Source organism: Apis mellifera, linkage group LG8, assembly GCF_003254395.2.
Source record: "Apis mellifera strain DH4 linkage group LG8, Amel_HAv3.1, whole genome shotgun sequence".
Lineage (NCBI taxonomy): Eukaryota > Metazoa > Arthropoda > Insecta > Hymenoptera > Apidae > Apis > Apis mellifera.
In genome coordinates, this window is record NC_037645.1 from 10,392,572 (window position 1) to 10,414,095 (window position 21,524).

Sequence of the window (21,524 nt, forward strand, 5' to 3'; positions counted from 1 at the left end):
CGGGTAATAGACAATTTTTACGATTAATCTTTTAATTCGATGGAATTATGTCCACGTTTTCTCGTCTCTTCTCGTTGGAAAAATTTGTAAAAATTCTATATTTCCGAGGAATTATCAAAGAATCGTTAGATGTATTAGATTTGAGTACGTTTCGTTGTAATATCTTCTTCTTAAAAATTTTTCAAAGTGCGATATAAGGTCTCGTTCTTTTTGAGGTATCGAGATTGTTTAAACTCGTTTGTATTATTATATTGTTTCTTTATATTTTCCAATGTATTTCGATGTACGCAAGCAGCAAGTAGTATAAATATTTTTTTCCAATCATGGAATATGCGGACAGTGAGTGGCGGTTCGAGCAGTGACGTTAGATAAAAGTCGGAGCGAAATATTTTTCACTGTTTAACGAGCTCCATCGTTCTGTGACGCGATTTTTTTTTTCGCATACGCCTCGATACACTCTTCTTTTTTTTTTTTTTTTTTTTTTTAAATACAAACACGCGATTTTTTTCGCATAAATTGATTTCGAACGAGCAAGTCAATAAAAGGTATAAGCTTCCTGACTACTCATCCACGAAATATTCCTTTCTTTTTTTTCAAAAATATTCCCGTTCCTTAATATTAACATTTCGAATTTATTTCTAATAAATAATTGTACAGAATTCAATTTTTCTTCCAGAAAAAGGAAGAATTTATTTTTAATAAATAATTGTATAGAATTCAACTTTTCTTCCAGAAAAAGGAAGAATTTATTTTTAATAAATAATTGTACAGAATTCAACTTTTCTTCCAGAAAAAGGAAGAATTTATTTTTAATAAATAATTGTATAGAATTTAATTTTTTTTCCAGAAAAAGAAAGAATTTATTTTTAATAAATAATTGTACAGAATTCAACTTTTCTTCCATCCATCTTAAAAATTCATCCTAATTTCTCGAAGATTAAAATAATATGAAATTAGAAATTAGAAATTATACAAATTCCCCCAAAACATTTTTTTTTTCTTTCTTTCATTGTTTCCCTTCTCTCCATCCAATCTGAAAAAATCTTCGAACGAATGAATTCTACCATTCTCTAAATGGCACCATACGTTAATTTTGGTTAATCCCTTGGTGAAAGAATTAGCCGATTCTCATAAAATCGTGGCGTGGAGTTAATTAATTGGAACGGGAGAGTAGGAGGGGAGGGGAGAGGTAAATTTCAAACTGATTAGCCGGCTGTAAGGGAAATCGGGTTGAAAAATTCAATTGAAAAATATTCTGAAACTCTTGAACACGGAACGCGGAATGCGCATAATCCGAAACGCAATATTCCTCTCCGTCTCTTTTTGCCCTCTTCCCTTTTTTTTCTTTTTTCTTCTTTTCTCCCTCTCTCTCTCTCTCTTTTTTTTACCCCCTCATCCTCCACCCCCTTTCTCTTTTTCGCCCTGTGCACGCCCATCACGGTACGCAGCGAAATGGCAAGCTACAGCTTTCTATGACGTACAAAGAATACGTAATCTGGGTTAACAAAGTTGGCCGGATATCTGGAATGAAATTATTTTAATATCGTGCCCGCCGCTCGAACGAGCGTCAAGCTTTGAAAATAGTTTGAAACTGGAGGAGGGAGGAGGGAGAAACTTTGCGAAAAAGGGGGGGAGATGTATTTCTTTTATTATTATTATTTTTTTTTTTTCCTCTTCCTTTCCCTTCTGGGGAAGGGAGGGATGAAACGAAGGCACGGAATTGGAGATGGAATCATGAAAAAAAGAAGGTAATCGCGTACACGTGAAACGTTTGTACAATAATGGGTTGCAATGATTGAAGCATCGGTGGTAGAAAAGTTATATATATATATATATATATATATATATATATATATATATATATATATATATATATGTAAAATTTGAATGTTCAAAATCGTAGATTATTTAGATTATTTTCATTTTCATCAAATTAGACTGGAAACTGAAATTATTAATTGCTTCCAGATGTAGTATTAATATATCTATTTATTATACTTATTCGTATAAAAAAGTTATCTTAAATACTCAAATATCGAAAATTATATTTCTAAATTAAATTATCAAGTTACAAATTAGCGTATTACGAGAAGTAAAAAAGTTTTTATGTCATATCGATATCATTTCCTTCCAAATCAACCAGTCCCTTTCACGAGACTTTTCTTCCACAGATAATAAAATAAATCTGAAAAAGGACAAACAATAAGTTCATTGATTGTTCTTGGTCCTTATTTTTAATTATTCGAATGAACTAAATTCCAGATTCAAAATAAATGGATTCAATTTTAGCTCCTTCTACTAATTGTATATATAGTGCAATATTAGATCATATTTATATAATTGTTCAACAACTTTCAACAAAAAAAATTTAGATTCGAAGTTCCAATAATCATCAAGAAAATGAATCTGAAAAGGGACAAACAATAAAAGTCCATCTTGGTTCTTATTCTTAATTATTCGAATGAATTCCAGATTTAAAATAAATGGATTCAATAGTTTAGCTCGTTCTACTAATTATGTATATATAGTGCAGTTAATGTAATTAATATAAATAATTACTTCTTATATTTTATTTAAACTATTTTTTAAAATTTATAATTTAATTCATTCTTATATAAACATACTTATTATAAATAATTTTTTAAATATTAGTTAAAGCTAAATAATTAGCAATTTATTGTTAATAAATCATTTGGATTACATAAATCCTAACTAAAAATTCTTATTTAAAAAATTTTAAAAATTTTCATTAATATTTTCAATATTACGCTCTAAATATAATCACATTCGTGTAATTGTTCAACAAAAAAAATTTAGATTCGACTCAAAGTTCCAATAATTCAAGAAAATGAATCGATTGCTTTTGGTCCTTGATTCAAAATAAATTCAATAGTTTAGCTCTACATTTAGTTTAACTCTATGAATTGTATATATAGTACAATATTATTTGCAATATTAGATCACATTCGTGTAATTATTCAACAACTTTCAACAAGAAAAATTTAAATTCGACTCAAAGTTCCAATAATTCAATAAAATGAATCGATTGCTCTTGGTCCTTATTTTTAATTATTCGAATGAACTCCAAATTCAAAATAAATGGATTCAATAGTTCTATTAATTATGTATATATAGTGCAGTTATTTGCAATATTAGATCACATTCGTGTAATTGTTCAACAACTGTCAACAATATTGTTAACAATATTATTAAGAATGTTCAACAATAAAAATTTAGATTCGACTCAAAGTTCTAATAATTCAAAAAAATGAATCGATTGCTCTTGATCCTTGATTGAAATAAATTCAATAGTTTAACTTTACGTTTAGTTTAGTTCTACGAATTGTATATATAATACAATATTATTTCCAATATTAAATCACATTCGTTCAACAACTTTCAACAAGAAAAATTTACATTCAAAGTTCCAATAATTCAAGAAGAATGATAATTAATAAACAATGTGAGATAATATTATATAACAAAAACATAGCGAACACTTCGAGTGTAATTTCAATTTGGATCATCTCTTTCCAACCGAAGACGAACAATTTACAATTAACAATTAAATGGGGAAATTCGTTTGACCTCGCGTTAAATACCAGCCGGCCCACTTGACTTAACAAGGGGCCAACATCGTCACCTAATCGCTCCAAATATCCTTGCACGAGTTGGCCAAAGGATCGGCCAAAGGGGTGTGGATCCCACGCCACGGGGCCAGGGCCGGCTGTGCCCTGGCAAGCTGGTAATTATGTATGAAATTCATTAGCCCGTGTAAATATGGCCGGCGGAGAGATACAGCGGAGCGTGTACACGCGTGCATGTTGCAACAATGCACACGCAGGTCAAACATCGTGGCCCCGGCCGACAACGGGTTTACTCTCTGGCTACGCCTATGCCCGCCCAGAGTCGAAACGTGCATACATAATTAGGCTGCATCTTTCCGCTCCTGCGTCTGCATTAGTCGAGTGCTACAGTTGCTATTAATAGCGTTGAAACGCGTCGAACGGGCCAGCAATCGTTATTGTTATCCTCTTCCCTCTCTCCCCCCCCCTCTCTCTCTCTCTCTCTCTTTTTCTCTCTCGTGATTCGAATAATCGTCGAGTTATGATTTTGATTAATTTTCTTGGTCGAGAGCATGGAAATATGTTAGCTCGGGATAAATATGTTTGTGTTATTAAATCTGCAGTAAGTAAAATCGTTGATATTAAGTTGGCACAGCAGATTTTGATAGAGGGAGCCACGTGGATTCGAACGTGGTATAACTGGTTGCCGCTAGAAGTGGCGCTATTCGGTTTGGCGATTCGTTTGCGGTGGAGAGTGAAGGATAAACGCGAAGGGGGCGATGCGGTTTCGGTCGAATCATTTCGGTGGGAGATCGGTTTCTATTTGGGGGAGGGGGTTGGCTGGATTTTGTGTTTCGTGGTAATTCGAATGGGGATGGAGGGATCTAATTAGTGTAATTGGTGGATACTGGTGGAGACCAGCGATACAAGGGGGTTAGTTATACAATTACACGGCGATTATGCTGATAAATGTGTCCTTGAAATTTGTCAAGAAAAAAAATCGTTGGATAATGTAAGCTTGTATTCGTTTCACGTTTGTTTCATTTCCTTTGTTTCAGTCGCTGGAAGGTCAGAACATATATAATTCCTGTTGCACGTTGCGCATCGACTACAGCAAGATGCAGAACTTGAACGTGAAGTACAACAACGACAAGTCGAGGGATTATACCAACCCGTCTTTGCCAACTGGCGACGCGAATTTGGACGCGGCATCTCTTGCCTTGGGCGGCGAACTTCTTCCACAGTTGTTGATGGGCGCTGGATCGCAGCCACGTGCAAGAATACCCGGTGAGAACCGTGGGTTTCCACGATTTCTTTTTTTTTTTTTTTATTAATATGGAAAAGAAATTAGTAGATGTATATATGTATAGACTTTTTTGAAAATTAATTATTTAAGGATTTTTTGAATTATTTGAAATTAAATTATTCGAAATTGAATTGTTATTATTTATTTATTTTGAACAGTGTAATGTTTAATGATTTTTAAATATTATAATTTTCGTGAAAATGTTGAATTTAGATTATTTATTCAAGAGGTAAAACTAGCAGTTATACGAATTATTAATAAAATAGTTTACAACAATTTGCAACTATAATAATTATTTCATTCTCTTGAAACAGGATGTTCTACTGTTCTAAATTCTTAATGAATTTTATATATTTTGAATAATAAAAAATCTAGAGGGATGAGAATATAAAAAATTCAACGCAGTTTTGCTCATAAATTCAAGAGTATGAGAATATAATTGAATAATGTTATTTATTTGTTTGTTTCAAAAATCTCTATTATTTATTATGATTAAAAATTATAAGATAATTGAATACAATTCACAAATAAATAATAAATTTTCGTTTCTGCGAAATAATGGAATAAATGTTTCCATCGCTTTGACATATCCAAGAATATCTTTCCCTGCAATTTTTCGTAAAATCATTGTCGCGACATCGATTGCCAATGATGAACCCATAAAAATCAGATCGATCAATTAGTCACCGTGTTATTAGAACAGTTCAGTCCATTAGAATTAATTATATTAATAGAATAGACGGGGGGAGGTCTCTCCCTGTCACTCGACAGGCTGATAGGTTTATGATAAATTGTCGTATCGCGAGTCAGTCGCTGTATCGGATTCGTTTCCAATTTACCCCTCGTTTTCAGCTTCATTTTCGCGCGGTATCGAATTGCGCGCGGTTAGACTATATATTTTCCCCGGCAAATTAATTAATTACGTTTCAACGCCAGTGGCGATCGATCCAGGCCGACGTTTCGATTTTATCCATCTTCGATCTTCACTTTTTTCGTTTCTATTTTTATTTCACGCATTTTGAAATTCCTTTCCTTCCTCGCCTTTTTATTAATAATTTTAAAAATTTTTTTTTAAAATTTGTAAACTAATAGTCTTACCTCTTGAGTTATTTTTAACTAACTATATTGTACGATGTAACGTTCATTAATTTTAAAAAATTATTTATATCGAAGAATTTTTTATATCCATCTTCGATCTTCACTTCTTTCGTTTCTATATTTCACGCATTTAAAATTTCTTTTTTTCCTCGTCTTTTTATTAATAATTTTAAAAATCTTTTTTTAAAATTTGCGAACTGATAGTCTTACCTCTTGAGTTATTTTTAATTAACTATATTATACGATGTAATGTTTGTTAATTTTAAAAAATTATTTATATCAAAGAATTTTTTATATCCATCTTCGATCTTCACTTCTTTCATTTGAAATTTCTTTCCTTCCTCGTCTTTTTATTAATAGTTTTAAAATTTTTTTTTTTAAATTTGCGAACTGATAGTCTTACCTCTTGAGTTATTTTTAATTAACTATATTGTACGATGTAACGATTTATTAATTTTAAAAAATTATTTATATCGAAGAATTTTTTATATCCATCTTCGATCTTCACTTCTTTCGTTTCTATTTTTATTTTACGCATTTGAAATTCCTTTCCTTCCTCGTCTTTTTATTAATAATTTTAAAAAATTTTTTTTTTAAATTTGTAAACTAATAGTCTTACCTCTTGAGTTATTTTTAACTAACTATATTATATAATGTAACATTTATTAATTTTAAAAAATTATTTATATCGAAGAATTTTTTATACCGAATTAAAGGTATAACAAAATATATCACAATTGAGAGAAGAATCATTCAATTACAAAAATCTTAAGACATTAATATCTACGTGATTAAAAAAAAAAGAAAGGAAAGAAACAAAAAATCTTACAAAGTTTATTTCTTACAATATATAGTCCCATTCAGTATCTTAGAAATTCCCACAATTGCCCACCATTTTAGAAATCTTAGAATTCTTCCATAATCTCTATTTAAAGAAAAAAAGGAATTCTGTAGCATTATGCTTTTTTTAAAAAACATTTTCTGCGATTATTATCAAAATCTTATTCATTTTAATTTCATATATAATAAAGATCCTTAGATCCTTAGATCCTTATTACACAAGTTTAATTCCTCATGATCAAAATCTTACAGAATTTACTTTTTTCTTTTCTCAAATTCCTTCTGCTAATTACAGTTCCATTTATCCTATATATCCTCATCATCGAAATCCTAGAGTTCCTTCCAAAAAATTCTACTAAAATTTACTTCTCTTCAAACTTCTCTTAAATAATTTATTTTTTAATTTTAATTAAATAATTTTGCTAATAATAATAATAATAGTTCGATTCCATCTCTCTCTATCTCTACTATTAAAATCCTAGACTTCTCCCCCTCCCTCAGTCTCCAGAATTCCCTCCATCACCCAAGTCTAATTAGAGAAACAATGCTAACTATAGCTTGTAAATTTTCTGAAGTAGAGTCCATTGCAGGGGCACCGGGTGTGCTGCCCACGCCCTTTGCGGCCATGCACGGTCTACCCTCGCCCTTAGCAGGCCCGTACAACGGGGTTCCACCTGCCGGCGGATTGGCTGGCCTCGGTGGGTTCCCTTTGGGCGCAGCTGGCCTTGGGGTGCGCGTCCCCACCAACGCGCAAACCTCCGCTGTCCTGCTCGTCAGTAATCTCAACGAAGAGGTGAGTGATTTTGAATGGCGTTCAATGGAATTGTTATGCGATGTGGTCGAGGACATGGAGATCCAAAAAATGGAGGCACGAAGAAAAATCTCGATTTTTTTCCTCTTTTTTCTTTCTTTTGTAATTATTTGTTCTTTCATTCTGTAATTATTTGTTTATTTGTTATTAAATTAAAAGGAATAATAATGATACAAAAGATTGTTTTAAATAAAATCATATATTCTTCTTTTTTTAATTTTTATATAATGTAAAGGAAAATTATTAATGAGATTAAGAGCATTAATGGTAATTTAAAAAGAAATGTTTCACATCTCTATTTATTTTTTATCCGGAAGTAAAATTATCGTGCCTCAAATTTTCCTTCGTGCCTTGCCAAAGAAACGAACCGCCAAAGTGTACAGAACGTTACCAACCGTAACGTTTTAAGCAAAAAAAATCAGCATCGATGAGATATGCAAATTATGATCAACGTGCTGTACGCTTTCGATTAGGATAATTTTAAATCAACGCTGAGAGAAATAAAGCTGTAAAGATTTCAACGTTTTATTAAAAAGTATTTCTTTTATCCTAGATACAATTATTTTTAATATTCTGAATGAAGCGTGAATTTATTATATTTTTCCACTTTTATAAAATCAGAAGAAACATTTTTTCAAACAATATATTCTCGTTATAAATTTTATTTCTCTCAACGTCTACCTATGTACACGAAACTGGCTTAGGTACGTACGTATCCACTAAAAATTCATCTAAATACAACGATATGATATTATAACGTAGTGCTACGTAGGCAACCCTAGCAGTTTCTCCATCCCTCGATCCGAATTTTCCTTGTCGAACGTTTTTTTTTTTCTCGATCCGTCTCCAAATACGATGAAAAAAATACTTATCGATTATTAATTTTCTTATCTCTTTTTTTTTTTCATTCCTTTTTTTTTTTTTTTTTTCTCTCTCCTCCCCCCCTTTATTTTGAATGAAGCGTTGTTTCGTTCGACAAGCAAAAAAATCGAGATCTCGATGCGTATGTGCCCTCTTTACGTGACTATCCCTTCTTCTCTTACCCTCTGCCCCTATTTTTTATTATACCCCCTTCATTTTCGAGAAACACACATATAGAAATCGTTCCGAACGATCATCATCCTCTATTCCTAAGTAATTCGTGGCGTTTGTTTAATCGCGACGTTTACTTCCGGCGAGGCGTTTTTCGTTTCTTAACCTTTTCTTTAAAAGGAAAATTATTGAAAAGAATAGGAGAAAGAAATGTAATTGTAAAAATAATTTGTAAGAAAAAAAAAAAATTGTGACAATTATCTTTCTCAAGATGTCCAAGATCATTCTTCCAATATATTTCATAAATCTCTTTTCACAGAACAAGCTCAACTTTTCTCTTACGTATGCTATAATAAAATTCTGCTATTTCTACGCTATATTTTATTTTCATTTTAAATACTATTTTCACTCGAACTTTATTCTCTCAACTTGAGAAGAAAGAAAGAAAAAAAAGAAATTGATTTTTCTAATTTATCGTACTATAACAGCTATTATACTATTTTTCTGAATTATCATATATACTAATGTTTGTGGTATGCTATATCACTTATCGTATCACTGTACATCGAAAGCAAATCCTCGGATGGAAACGAAAGGCGCCTCACTCAAAGAAACTGTGTGTTGACGTCACACTTCGCAGCTGCAACTATTGTCACTACTGTACTATAACTATGTGTACTACTATCGTTGCGCCGCGCGCACAAGCTTCCAACCAAGTGTCTTTTTCCTCTGGCGAGCAAACGATCAAGTGTTTTTTTATTATCTCTATCCCCTTCTCTCTTTTATATATACATATATTTGTATCTCACCCTGACTTCGAAAGTGATAAAAAAAAAAAAAAAATCGGAGACAATTTTTAATTTTTCTATCTAATCTCGAAATATCTCGTAAGAATTTGTTTTTTTTCGAATTGTTTCACTTTTGTAGAAAGGGTGCAATATATCTATATACATATTGTTACGATATTTCTTCTTTTAAATGTTTTTTTTTCTTTTTTTATTTATTTGTTTTTTTTTATATTTTATTTTTACTTTTATTTTATACTTTTATTTCTTTATTTTTATTTTTTTTTAACCCCTCGTGAAATCACCTGTATCGAGGAACGGTTAGAACCGCGAGGGATTCATATTGACGAGAAGGCCCCGCTCTTTTCTCTGCTTCTCTAAGTCTCTCTGTCTCTCTCTCTGTTCTCTCCTGTTCTCTCCTCTCTCGATCGCGGCCGCAGGAAATTTCATTGGGAGAAGAAATTCCAGCCCTTTCGCTGACTTTGATTTATGGTTTTCTTTTCTTTTTTTTTTTTTTTCTTCTTTTTCATTAATGCAAACTATGGTCACTGTGGTCCCTATTTTTGAACAATTTTTCTCTTTTTCTTATTTTTGGAAATTGTCGAATTATTTTTAACTTTATTTTCTTTTAGAATCGAAGAAAAGAATTGTTTTTTTGAATCTAAAATAAAATTCGAATTTATTAGATTAAAGTAAAAATCGATTTTAAGTAAAAAAAACGAATTAAGCAAAATATGCATGTCAAATGAATTTTCAAAACAATTATAATAAAATCAGAGAAATTAGGAAAAAAATTAAAAATTAAATTCAACCAAAAAATCATTTTAAATTTTAAAAAATTCATAAACGAAGCTTCTTTTTCCAAATTTTTGTCTGTTTTTTTTTTTTTTTTTTTTTTTTTTTTCGTTTGAGATACCCAAATTCATCATAGTGACACAGTTTTATCATATATTTTGTTACAAAGTCAGTAAATAGTCTGGAATATTCGTAAATTGTTCTGAGAACAAGGCCGTACAAATGAGGCCTGCGAAACTTGTGCGCGTGCCAACACTATACATTTGAATCCTATTATACTCGCTGACTACTGACTGGACTCTGTCTGTTCTCTGTGTAGATGGTCACGCCTGACGCTCTCTTTACCCTGTTTGGTACGTCTCCACATTTATATTATTAATTATATTACATTATTAATTATTATATTTACACGCGCGGGATACACTGACACACTACTAGTACACGTACAAGTACACTCCACACTTTCAAAGACACGTTTCTTAGACACATAGACATTTTTACATAGATCAGTAGTAACTGTGAGCATTTTTGGAGAGTGAAAAAAAAAAAAAAAAAAGAAAGAAAAAAATAGATCGAATAATTTTTTTACTTTTTTCATTTATTTTCCATTTTCAAATTTTATTACCTTGATACATGATACATGGAAACACTGAACAAGAATATATAATGTAAAAATCGATATGTATAGTAGTTTGTATCATCGATCGTTCGTCATGATTGTTCTTTATTGATTTTTGATTTTTCTTTTTTTCTTTTTTTCTTTTTTTTTTTTTTCTTTTCTTCTTCTTTTTGAAAGAATGTTTTTTGTGGAAGATTTATGAATCATTAATCACTCTCCTCAGTCACGTGTACTTATGATTTTTATTTATTTATTTATTTATTTATTTATTTTTTTCTTTCCCCTTTTTATTTATCGTTTTATTTATTTTAAATTTTTATTTTTTTACTCACCTCTGTGAATTTCTTGTTTTTATTATTTATTTATTTATTTATTTATTTATTTATTTTTATACGTCTCTTACGATTCTTAATTCTACGATTTTTTTTATTATTTTATTATTTTTAATTACGCTATATAACTGTTCTTATTCTCATTCATCGAATTTTCACCAACCCCCCCGCCCCCATGCCCATAATCATTGTTCGATTCTTAATCATCGGCCGACACCGTTTTTTTCATGTTCTCTATTTCCAAGCATCTCTTCTAAATTGTTTCATTAATATTTTATTAATATCAGTTCCAGACACCTTAATATTACATAAGCTTTCGCTTATTTTATCGTAATATATCCATAGGAACTCACTTTTCGCGGGTCAAACGGTTCAGCCATATTATCTCTTAATCTCTTCTGATCAATGAAACCCGCCTCGAAAAATTTTACAAAGGAAAATTACGAAAGAAATATATCAAATATATCAAAGAAAGAAAAAAAAAGAAGAACGAAACAATAATAAAATCCTATTGCAAACGATGAAATAAATTTTATCCAGTGGTAATAATAATAACAACTTATTATTAAAGAAAATTTAATTTAACGATTCATAAATTCACTTTTATCCGATGATAAAATGTTATCGATGATAAAGTTCATATTTAAATTATATATAATTGATATATAATCGATTTTGATATATCGTGAAATTTTAACGACACGTATACACATGATTGATTGGCTGAACCGATTGCCTAATTTGCATGTCCCAGATCTTAGTCCGATCGTACCCCGATCTCGATCGATTATTATCACCGATTATTATCAATAATTATTGTTATTATTATTGTTATTATTATTACTATTATTATTATTGTTATTCTTATTATTCTTATTATTATCGTTATTGTTATTATTATTGTTATTGTTATTATTATTATTATTGTCCTGTTTCTTCGACTCGATAATCTTTAGACGCCCGCGATTGTTAATGATGAGGGGCTGATTAAAATGATGTGTTGCGTGTTGTGCATGTAGGCGTTTACGGGGATGTACAGCGTGTGAAGATTCTCTACAACAAGAAGGACTCGGCACTGATTCAGATGGCCGAACCGCATCAGGCGCACTTGGGTAATTGTCTCTTCCATAATTTCCATTTTTTTTTTTTGAAATAGAGTTTTTTTTTTTTGTATTTTTCTCATCGATGATCTTTCATGAATTAATGATCGATCGACAGAAGAAATTTTAAAGAAGAGATTTGTTAAACTTTGTCAATGAAAATTATTTATCTCTTTTGTATAAAAGTTTTAAAAAAATTTTTTTTTTTTGTATTTCTCTCATCGATGATCTTTCGTGAATTAATGATCGATCGAAGAAGAAATCGACAGAAGAAATTTTAAAAAAGAGATTTGTTAAACTTTGTCAATGAAAATTATTTATTTCTTTCGTATAAAAATTTAAAAAAAAAAATCTCTTTTTTTTTTTCTTTATTGTATTTCTCTCATTGATGATCTTTCGTGAATTAATGATCGATCGAAGAAGAAATCGACAGAAGAAATTTTAAAGAAAAGATCTGTCGAACTTTGTCAATGAAAAATATTTATCTCTTTCGTATAAAAGTTTTAAAAAAAATCTTTTTTTTTTTCTTTTTTGTATTTCTCTCATCGATGATCTTTCGTGAATTAATGATCGATCGACAGAAGAAATTTTAAAGAAGAAATTTATTAAACTTTGTCAAGTTCAAGAAAGTTTTAAAAAATCTCTTTTTTTTTTTTGTATTTCTCTCATTGATGATCTTTTGTGAATTAATGATCGATCGACAGAAGAAATTTTAATGAAAAAATCTGTCGAACTTTGTCAAGTTCGAAAAAGTTTTAAAAAAAATCTTTTTTTTCTTTTTATTAAAATATCGATCAATTTTGATCGACATCAACGGTTCAATGATTGTTTATCACACGTATAAAGAATTAGTCGTCGAATCATTTTGAGAAATCGTTTTTTGATAATTTAAAATTTTAATTCCCAGCACTGACGCACATGGACAAATTGCGAGTATTTGGCAAGCAGATCAAGGTAATGCTCAGCAAGCATCAGACGGTTCAATTGCCGAAGGAGGGCCAACCAGACGCTGGATTGACGAAAGATTACACCAATAGTCCTCTTCATCGGTTCAAGAAACCGGGCTCCAAGAATTATCAGAACATTTATCCACCAAGTTCCACTCTGCATTTATCAAATATTCCGTAAGCAAATTTTTATCTTTAATTTTCCATAATTATATATAAAGTTTTATTTCCAAGAATAATAACGAAGCATTTCAATAATTAATACCTGAGAATTTTGAAATATTTTGTTCATATTTTCAGTACAACTGTGACCGAAGAGGAGATCAGGGATGCATTCACCAAAAATGGCTTCACCGTGAAGGCATTCAAGTTCTTCCCGAAAGACAGAAAGATGGCGCTTATACAGATGCCAAGCATGGACGATGCTGTAGCTGCTTTGATCGTAAGTGTCCTCTTTGGATTTAATTTTCTTATTATTATTATTATTATTATCTTCTTTTAATACACTTGATTTTCCTTTTTCTAATTATGAAATTACCAACGATTGTGATATTATCATATGTTATAATAAATCTAAATTCGAAATTATATATAAAAGTTCGATCGATTTAATGCTTCGAATTCGAATTGTATATTTGTAATTCTCGTTTTGTTTCGTGCTTCGAACAGCGTTGACGAGGCTAAGGTGAATTTATATATAACGCGTTTATTATTTACCATGTGAAAATTCATCAGAGGGGCGTAATTAGTTTAGCCATTGGCGCCTGGCATTGTTTGCCTTTGATACAATTGAGCGGAATTATAAATAACAAATCTGCGTTACTCGCCTGCTCGAAATTAAATCGTTTTAACTCGTCATAAAATAATCATTGTTCGTCATTTTCCACGATTCATCCTGCGCGCCTGTTCCCTAGTTTCGTGATTCCAGCCAAGATAATTAATCTTTTGTTACATTAAATATGAATATTATCGTGAGGGGGGGGGGGGTTATTGAATATCTTTTCATTGTGCAATGAAATCAAAAACATATTGTAAAGGTAATGAATTATTTTATTATAGTACATTGTCACTCGCGTGGAAATATAAATATGGATATGGTTCGACCAGAGAATGATGAAAAATATTCCGGATATTGTAATTAAAAAAAAAATTGATACGTGGAATATTATTGTAAATAATGTTAAAAAAATATATATTTCTTTTTATAACAAAATAATATTATTTTTAACAAATTGTATATTTTTAGAAGAATTGAAATTGAATGCAGAAATAAAATTCAAATTCAAACATTTATCATTGAATTATGAATAATATAGTTAATATTTTAAAAAATATATATATATTCTTTTTCCTGTCATGATTCACATGCGATCTTCAATCTTATCTGTGAAAATTCAAATATATATAATATATATTTTCTATTAAAATTTAAGAAAAAGATAAAGATTAAAATTAAGAAATAACATTAAAGAATTTCAATAATATTTCAAGGGTGATCCTTGATTAAAAATCACTTCTTTAAACCCACTTTTTCTTTACCTCTCACTAACAAAGATTGTTCATTGTATTGCAGAAAATGCACAATTACCAGTTAAGCGAGTCCAATCACCTGAGAGTGTCATTCTCGAAGAGCAACATCTAACAAGAGTCACAATTAAGCAACCTGCAGAAACCGCGATCAATGAGAAGGGGACCCAAGGTGATCCAAAATTTTAAGTGAAACTCCCAAATGTTAAAAGCGTTGAAAAAAAAAAACCTGTTAAAAAAACCAAAAAACCTGTGCGGACCAAGGAAATTCGGGGTCTGGTTCGAGCCACGCTAGTAGACAAGAGTCTTAGTGTCTACAGAGGTTATTAGGAGATAAATAATTAAACAAGCAAGATGCAAGCACGATGCTACGTATTGCTCGGAAGAAGGCGTTTGAAATGGGCGGGTTTCATCGGTTATCCTCTCCTATACAGACCAAATATCGATCAATCAATCAATAAAAATAGGGATATCGGGCGAAAAAAGTCTGACACCTCACTCGCTCAAATAAGATCTTGCATCTAATGCGTTTTATCAAAGGGGCGAGCAAAATGGAAAACACACAAGGTCTTCACTTCCTTTAATATCTCCAAAAAAAAAAAAGAAAAGACTTTTTCCCTGCAACACGTGGTATCTGTACTTTCACCATAATTGCAAACACCCACGCAAACACGGACAAACCATCGCACACTATGTTATACACCCTGCATTACATTTCTTCAGACATCCTTCGAACACACACACACACACACACACACACTGGAAAAAAAGAAAGAAAAAAAAGCAACAACAACAACAACACACACTCGAGCAAAAAACTTCAATATAATAACATAATATATATATTTGATATATCGCAATGTAACAGGTGTGTCCAAAAGTGCGCAGCGGCTAATACATCCCAATAATCTATATTTTATTAATAACTGATAAGGACTTAGGATTATCGACGTTAACGGTTTTCGTGGTAATCGAGAGCTAGCAGAGAGAAAAAAAGAAAAAAAAAAAATTAATCTATTACGAATCTGTCGTGACACACGCGGTACATATACATATATATATATATATAAATATTATATAAATTAGAGAAACACAGATGATCTGAGCACGACGAGCCGAAAGAACGAAAGAGAAAGAGAGAGATAGAGAGCTCGTGAACACGAGAGAGAGAGAGAGAGACAGAATGAATGGAAGCGAGCGAATGAAGCACACAAAATCCAGGGAATATCCAGAGAGATAAGTATGATGATAAATATATATATGTATGCGTGAATAATCCTTCTGTTGAAAGTTCAGGATAACGTTGTACGGTGGTTTGTATGCCTAATCGGGGCCTTAGGCGTCGTTCACACCACAATTCACAAGGGAACCAGCTGTTTGTTCGATTGTTCTTCGCCCATAAAAAAAAAAAAAGAAAAAGAAAGAAAGAAAGAAAGAAAAAAGGAGAGAACGATAGGGGAAGAAAGATAGGGGACGATATTTCGCGCCTATTTCGAGCAAGCTTTTCTCCACGATGGCTGTTACGCGAATTATATATATAAATAAATAAACGGCGATGAAAAAGAGGATCACTAATTAACACGATTTATAGCAAGAGGAAGGAATAGAGAATCGTTGGACCGATTCGAAAGTATGTTTATCTCTCGAGTGATCTTCTTCTTCTTCTGCATCTCTCTTCTCCTCTTCTATGATTTTTTAAAAAAAAAAAAAAAAAAAAGAAAAGAAAATTTCTCTGTCGACGACACATATCATTGTGTGCTTTTCCCTCGAAAAGAAAGCACCATCGTGCTTTGGGCATCGATCCAACGTTTTCTCTTCTTTTGTTTTTCCTTTTTTTTTTCTCTCTCTCTTGTTTTCCAAGAGGTATATCTATATATATATATAGTGATGCCTCGAGTTAGATTTCGATTCAGGATAGCGATTCGGTGTGCCTGTATGAGTATGATTCTGTAATCTTCTGCTTTTCTCTTCCACGGTCGCTGTAATTGACATGATTAAAAATGCTCGTCAGGGAAGAAACGTGATAGAATATCGGTTTTCCGGGCGAAAGTATCGGTCAACCGGGCTTCTATCTATCCTATTCTATTCGTCAATTGGATCATTACGACGTCGAATAAACAATTGCGCCAAAACGCGACGAAAAAGAAAAAGAAAAAAAGAGAAAGAGAAAGAGAGAGAGAGAGAAGAATATTAAAGAGCAGCGCATGATGAAAGTAGCACTACAGCTGTGCTGGGAAGAGAAAGCTGAGAAAACTGAGCCTAAAATATTAATTGAACGCGAAGAGTTTCTCGACGACCCCATCGAATTTCGAAGAAAAAAAAGAAAAAGAAAAAAAAGAATAGAAAAAAGAAAAATGGAAAAAAAGAAAAAAAAAGAAAGAAAACAGAGAGAAAGCAAGAGATCATCTCGATGATTCTTGCTTTGCTTGGGAGACAGTAATTTGCGTTCAGTCGCGAGACACTAGAGCATTAAAGAATTTTATCTAAGGAATTAGTTGTTAAGTGGACGAAAGAAAAAAAAGAAAAAGATTTAAAAAGAATAAAAAACAAAACGTACGACATGACAAAGATGACAAGGAAACAAACGTGCATACACACGCAAAGAGAGGAAAAAAGAACATTTACATTTAAACACAGTTCACACACACACAGTGTACACACGATTTAGCGTGTTAGAGACTCGTGTAGTAGAGTCCCCTTATCCCCCTATACCCCCCCCCCTTTCTAATTAAGCCTCCAGATCTTAACGAGTACTATAATGTATAGTTGAACTCGACAATCACTCGACTCTCTGTATTGATAATTCTCGAGGGGAGGAAACAAAAGAAGATGGGATGGAGAAAAGAAGGAAAGATAGAAAGGAGAAGCAAGAGTGGAGAGGAAAGATGAAAGGATAGAAAAAGAAAAAGAAAAAGAAAAAGAAAAAAAAAAGGGTATCCCTGAGCCTGAGTTGGAAAAAGCTGCTACTATTTCTTGAGATAGAATTGTTATTTCAAGCTATCTGCCGGGATTTTTTTTCGAGTTCACCATTCTATTTCTACTTCTTTTTCCTTCTTCGAGCATTCTTCTCGCCTTTCTCAAAACGTCACTTTAAAAGGAAAGTGGGAATTCTCTTTCGTTGCGCCACTTTTTCACGCCGTTCCTTTCTGCGAGAGTTTCTCTTTTGAATTTGACCCTTTTTTTTTCTTCTTATTTCGTTAGAAGTTCTTCCAATCTTTCTACAATTGTCAATTTGAGAATGGAAAATAGTAATCGTAACGATCAGATCCTTAAGTCAATACGAAGAGGAAAGAATTTTTCTGAATGGAAATGAGCGAATGTAGAGAAATGTTAAGCTTAATAATAGAATGCGTTTTATATAATATATATATATATATATATGCATATATATATTAAACAAAGAAAAAAAAAGAAAAAAAAGAAAAAAAAAAAAGAACAAAAAACGTGAGATGAAATATTCTCTTCGCGTTATAAAAGTTTCAAAATGGATGAAGAATAGAGAGAGGAAGAAATAGGATAGATCGTGTAAGAGATTTTTTCACGTGAAAGAATATAATCTTTATAGTACGAATTTCTGTTTTTTTCAAGAAAGAATGACAAACCTGAGAATAACCATAAACATAACACATTTCTGAGGAATGTAAAGGAAACAAGAATCGTTCAACGATCAAATCAAAAGTATACGTTATTATAAAAAAATGAGAAGAGATCAAATTCTAAAATCCGATCGGAAGAACTTCTAATCCTTTTCTTAGTGAGAAGAGAAAAAAGTAAATTTGACGATGAGGAAGAAATGTATCGAGTATAAAAAATCGATTTTTAACAACAAAAAAAAAATCTTTTCGTTTCGGAGACAGAATTTGCTGCTAGAAAGTTTGTTATCAAAAGTATCACGAGAGAGACGATCAAGGGAATCGGAATCGTGGGCCAGGAATTGCGTTGCAAGTCACAATCAGCTCGCGAGACAAATCAATTTTTTGCTTTTTTGTACACGGAGATATACACGTAGTAGAGATACCGCGATGGATTATTCGCGATTTGTCCGAGCGAGCGCTTTAAAGGTTAAGCTGTTTCATAGTAAGTTTGTCGTTAGGGGAAAAAATCGGTTGTGTCACCCAGAAGACCCGGGATGATTAGTGATCGATGTCCACTGGACGAGGCAGAGGAAAACCCAGAGACTCGTTTTTCTCGTCGATCGATCGTCGTCGAATCGAATGTGTCTTTTTTTTTTTTTTTTTTTTTTTTTTTTTGGAACGAAAATCGATTCTCTTTCATTCTCTTTTCAACCCTGTAGCTTTTTATTATTATTCGAATGGGCCACCCTTCTAAGAGTTGATCCAACTCCTTGATAGACACTTTAGAAGTAGTAGATTTTTTTAACGATCACGGAATATCTATGTTTTTTTAGACGTCCGTTTCGTTTCGAAAACTGGAAACGGATTTTGGAAACAATGGATCGTTTTTTGAGATTTGAAGGATTGAAATTTTTCATTTGATCGATCAGATATGGAAATGGAAGTTTGAGCAATTACAGTTGAGCTGGTTTAGCAGGAAGACCCGTTCCAGATATTATTTTACAAAGAATATGATTTTTAAAGTGAAAATAAAAATTTTTAATCGAGTTAATAATTTTTTTTTTCTTTCGTTTGTTTTATCAGTTTTACTTGACTCAGTGGAAGAATTGAAAAAATTGAAATTTTATTTTCGTTACATTCACGAAGGAAAATAATGTTTTAGTCTTCCATTCTCTTTCGTCGTGTTAAAGAAGTAAATGAAAAAAAAAAAAAAAGAATAATTTTATCATTACGCTTACAAATTTCTGTATCTTTCGAAATTTTCGAAAAGATCTGGAAGGGTCGTCAAGAAAAACTCAAGAAAATTCATTTTCCATCTCGAGTCGAATAAATTCCCGAATGCGTGAACTATTAAAAAAAAAAAAAAAGAAAAAAAAAAAGAAAAAAGAAGAAGAAAAAAAAAAGAAAAGAGGAAAAGTAATATAAATCCAAATTTATATTTAACGAGATCGAACAACTCACGACAATCATTTTATATTTAAAAACTTAGACTTTCAGAGCCTTAGAGAACTTTCAGAGAAAACTTCAAGGAACGAGTTACCCAGCATTAATAGCCAATAAAAACTTTAATAAAAACTTAGAATCCTTAGGAAACTGTTAAAATCCAAACAAAAAAAAAAAAAAAAAAAAGAAGAAGAAGAAGAAGCAAGAGGAAGATGAAATATCGAACCAATATAATAGACTAAATTAAAAAAAAAAGAAAAAAAAAAGAAGAAGAAGAAGAAGAAGAAGAAAGAAACTATACTACGAGCATACATATAATTATAGTTTAGAAACACAATTAGTTCGACGACGATCGATAATCTCCGCGAAGCATTTAAGTACCTATACACTTTTGCGCTCGCACCTTCACGTTTCTTCGCATTTAAATACACACGAATACACACCACATACACACACACATATACACAAGTACGTATAAATATACGCATTACACACCTGACCATCTTGACAGAGACGCACACACCCATATCATCACGATCGAATTTATAGAATAAATATCGAAACGGTGTATGGGACACGTTTTACGATCGCTCTTCCACGTGTCTTCTTTCGACACGACACGATTTATTATTATTATTAATTATACACGATTTACTATTTACGGATTTTTATACCTCGATTACGAACGGAGCCACCCCCACCCACCCCCCCCGCCCGCACACACGTACAGACACGAACATTACAACGCCCCATTACGAAAGTATTTTTTTTTGATTAATCGCGCGCGATTTACGCGACCCGGAAGTGGAGGAATCGATATCTTCTTTCTCGAGCGCTCTCTCCCTTGCCGCTTGCCGAATTTTTTTATTAGAGGGGGGAGGAGAAGAAAAGGGAGAAGGGAGAAGAGATAGGAAACGAAGAAATGCTGGAAAGAGTGGAAAAGTATTTGGAGTATTCGCGAGGTTTAAGGAATAATTAATTTAGGGAAGGAATAAAGAGAGAAAGAGAAAGAGAGAGAGAGAGAGAGAGGAATATTAATTACACAGAAATCAATGTTTGTGGGAAATTTGATTTTTTTGAAGATAGAAAGAAAAGAAGGAAAAGTGAGGAGAAAAAGAAAAAAGCGAAACAGAAACCACTTCCGGGTCACATTTTTCGACGTCTTTCACGCGTCCAACGACGCGAATATTTCCCACCATTTATCTGAAGGTGCATATTGTCGCGTAGGTTTCTTGACTTCCGGTATTAATCCATGCATTGCGTTCAACGTCGCTTCTGAACATATATATACATATATATATATATATTTTTATTTTTTCATTTCTTAATCACGTTCATTTTCTTTTCTTTTCTTTTTTTTTTCTTTTTTCTTTTTTCTTTTTTTAAGATAATTAATCCATTATTTAGCCTATTTTTTTAATCGTCCGACAAACACACGTATACACTATCATACGACTTGTCGTTGCTACTATTAATTAATCCTCACCCCCCCCCCTCTTTAATCGTTATTACGCATTCGTTTTTATTACGATTATAATTATTACTATTGATAATCATCTATCTATCTATCTATCTATCTATCCACGATTATTACTATTACTATTATTATTAATTCTAAGCGCTAATTACTCATTTAATTACTTTTTAACATTGTCATTAATTATTCCCTAGTTCGTATCCTCTACTATACTATTTACTATATACTATTTACTATTTACTACTATTACTTATGTCACTATATAATTTTT

At 31.8% G+C, this 21,524-nt stretch overlaps 1 protein-coding gene across 16 annotated transcripts in view; it reads left to right on the plus strand.

The window, feature by feature from the left end:
* The window catches only part of LOC552709 (polypyrimidine tract-binding protein 2), a 547,610-nt gene extending 527,173 nt beyond the window's left edge, over nt 1–20,437 (plus strand). For 13 of the 16 annotated variants that reach the window (XM_026442196.1, XM_026442199.1, XM_026442201.1 and 10 more), the window contains 7 exons: nt 4,625–4,853; nt 7,386–7,603; nt 10,553–10,586; nt 12,204–12,296; nt 13,192–13,408; nt 13,532–13,673; nt 14,805–20,437. In XM_026442196.1, coding sequence (XP_026297981.1) covers nt 4,625–4,853; nt 7,386–7,603; nt 10,553–10,586; nt 12,204–12,296; nt 13,192–13,408; nt 13,532–13,673; nt 14,805–14,873 — 1,002 coding nt within the window. In that variant the 3' untranslated portion in view covers nt 14,874–20,437. The remainder of the gene's footprint in view (nt 1–4,624; nt 4,854–7,385; nt 7,604–10,552; nt 10,587–12,203; nt 12,297–13,191; nt 13,409–13,531; nt 13,674–14,804) is intronic. The other 3 variants (XM_026442195.1, XM_026442193.1, XM_026442192.1) reach the window with 3 other exon arrangements.
* Nucleotides 20,438–21,524: the final 1,087 nt, after the last annotated feature.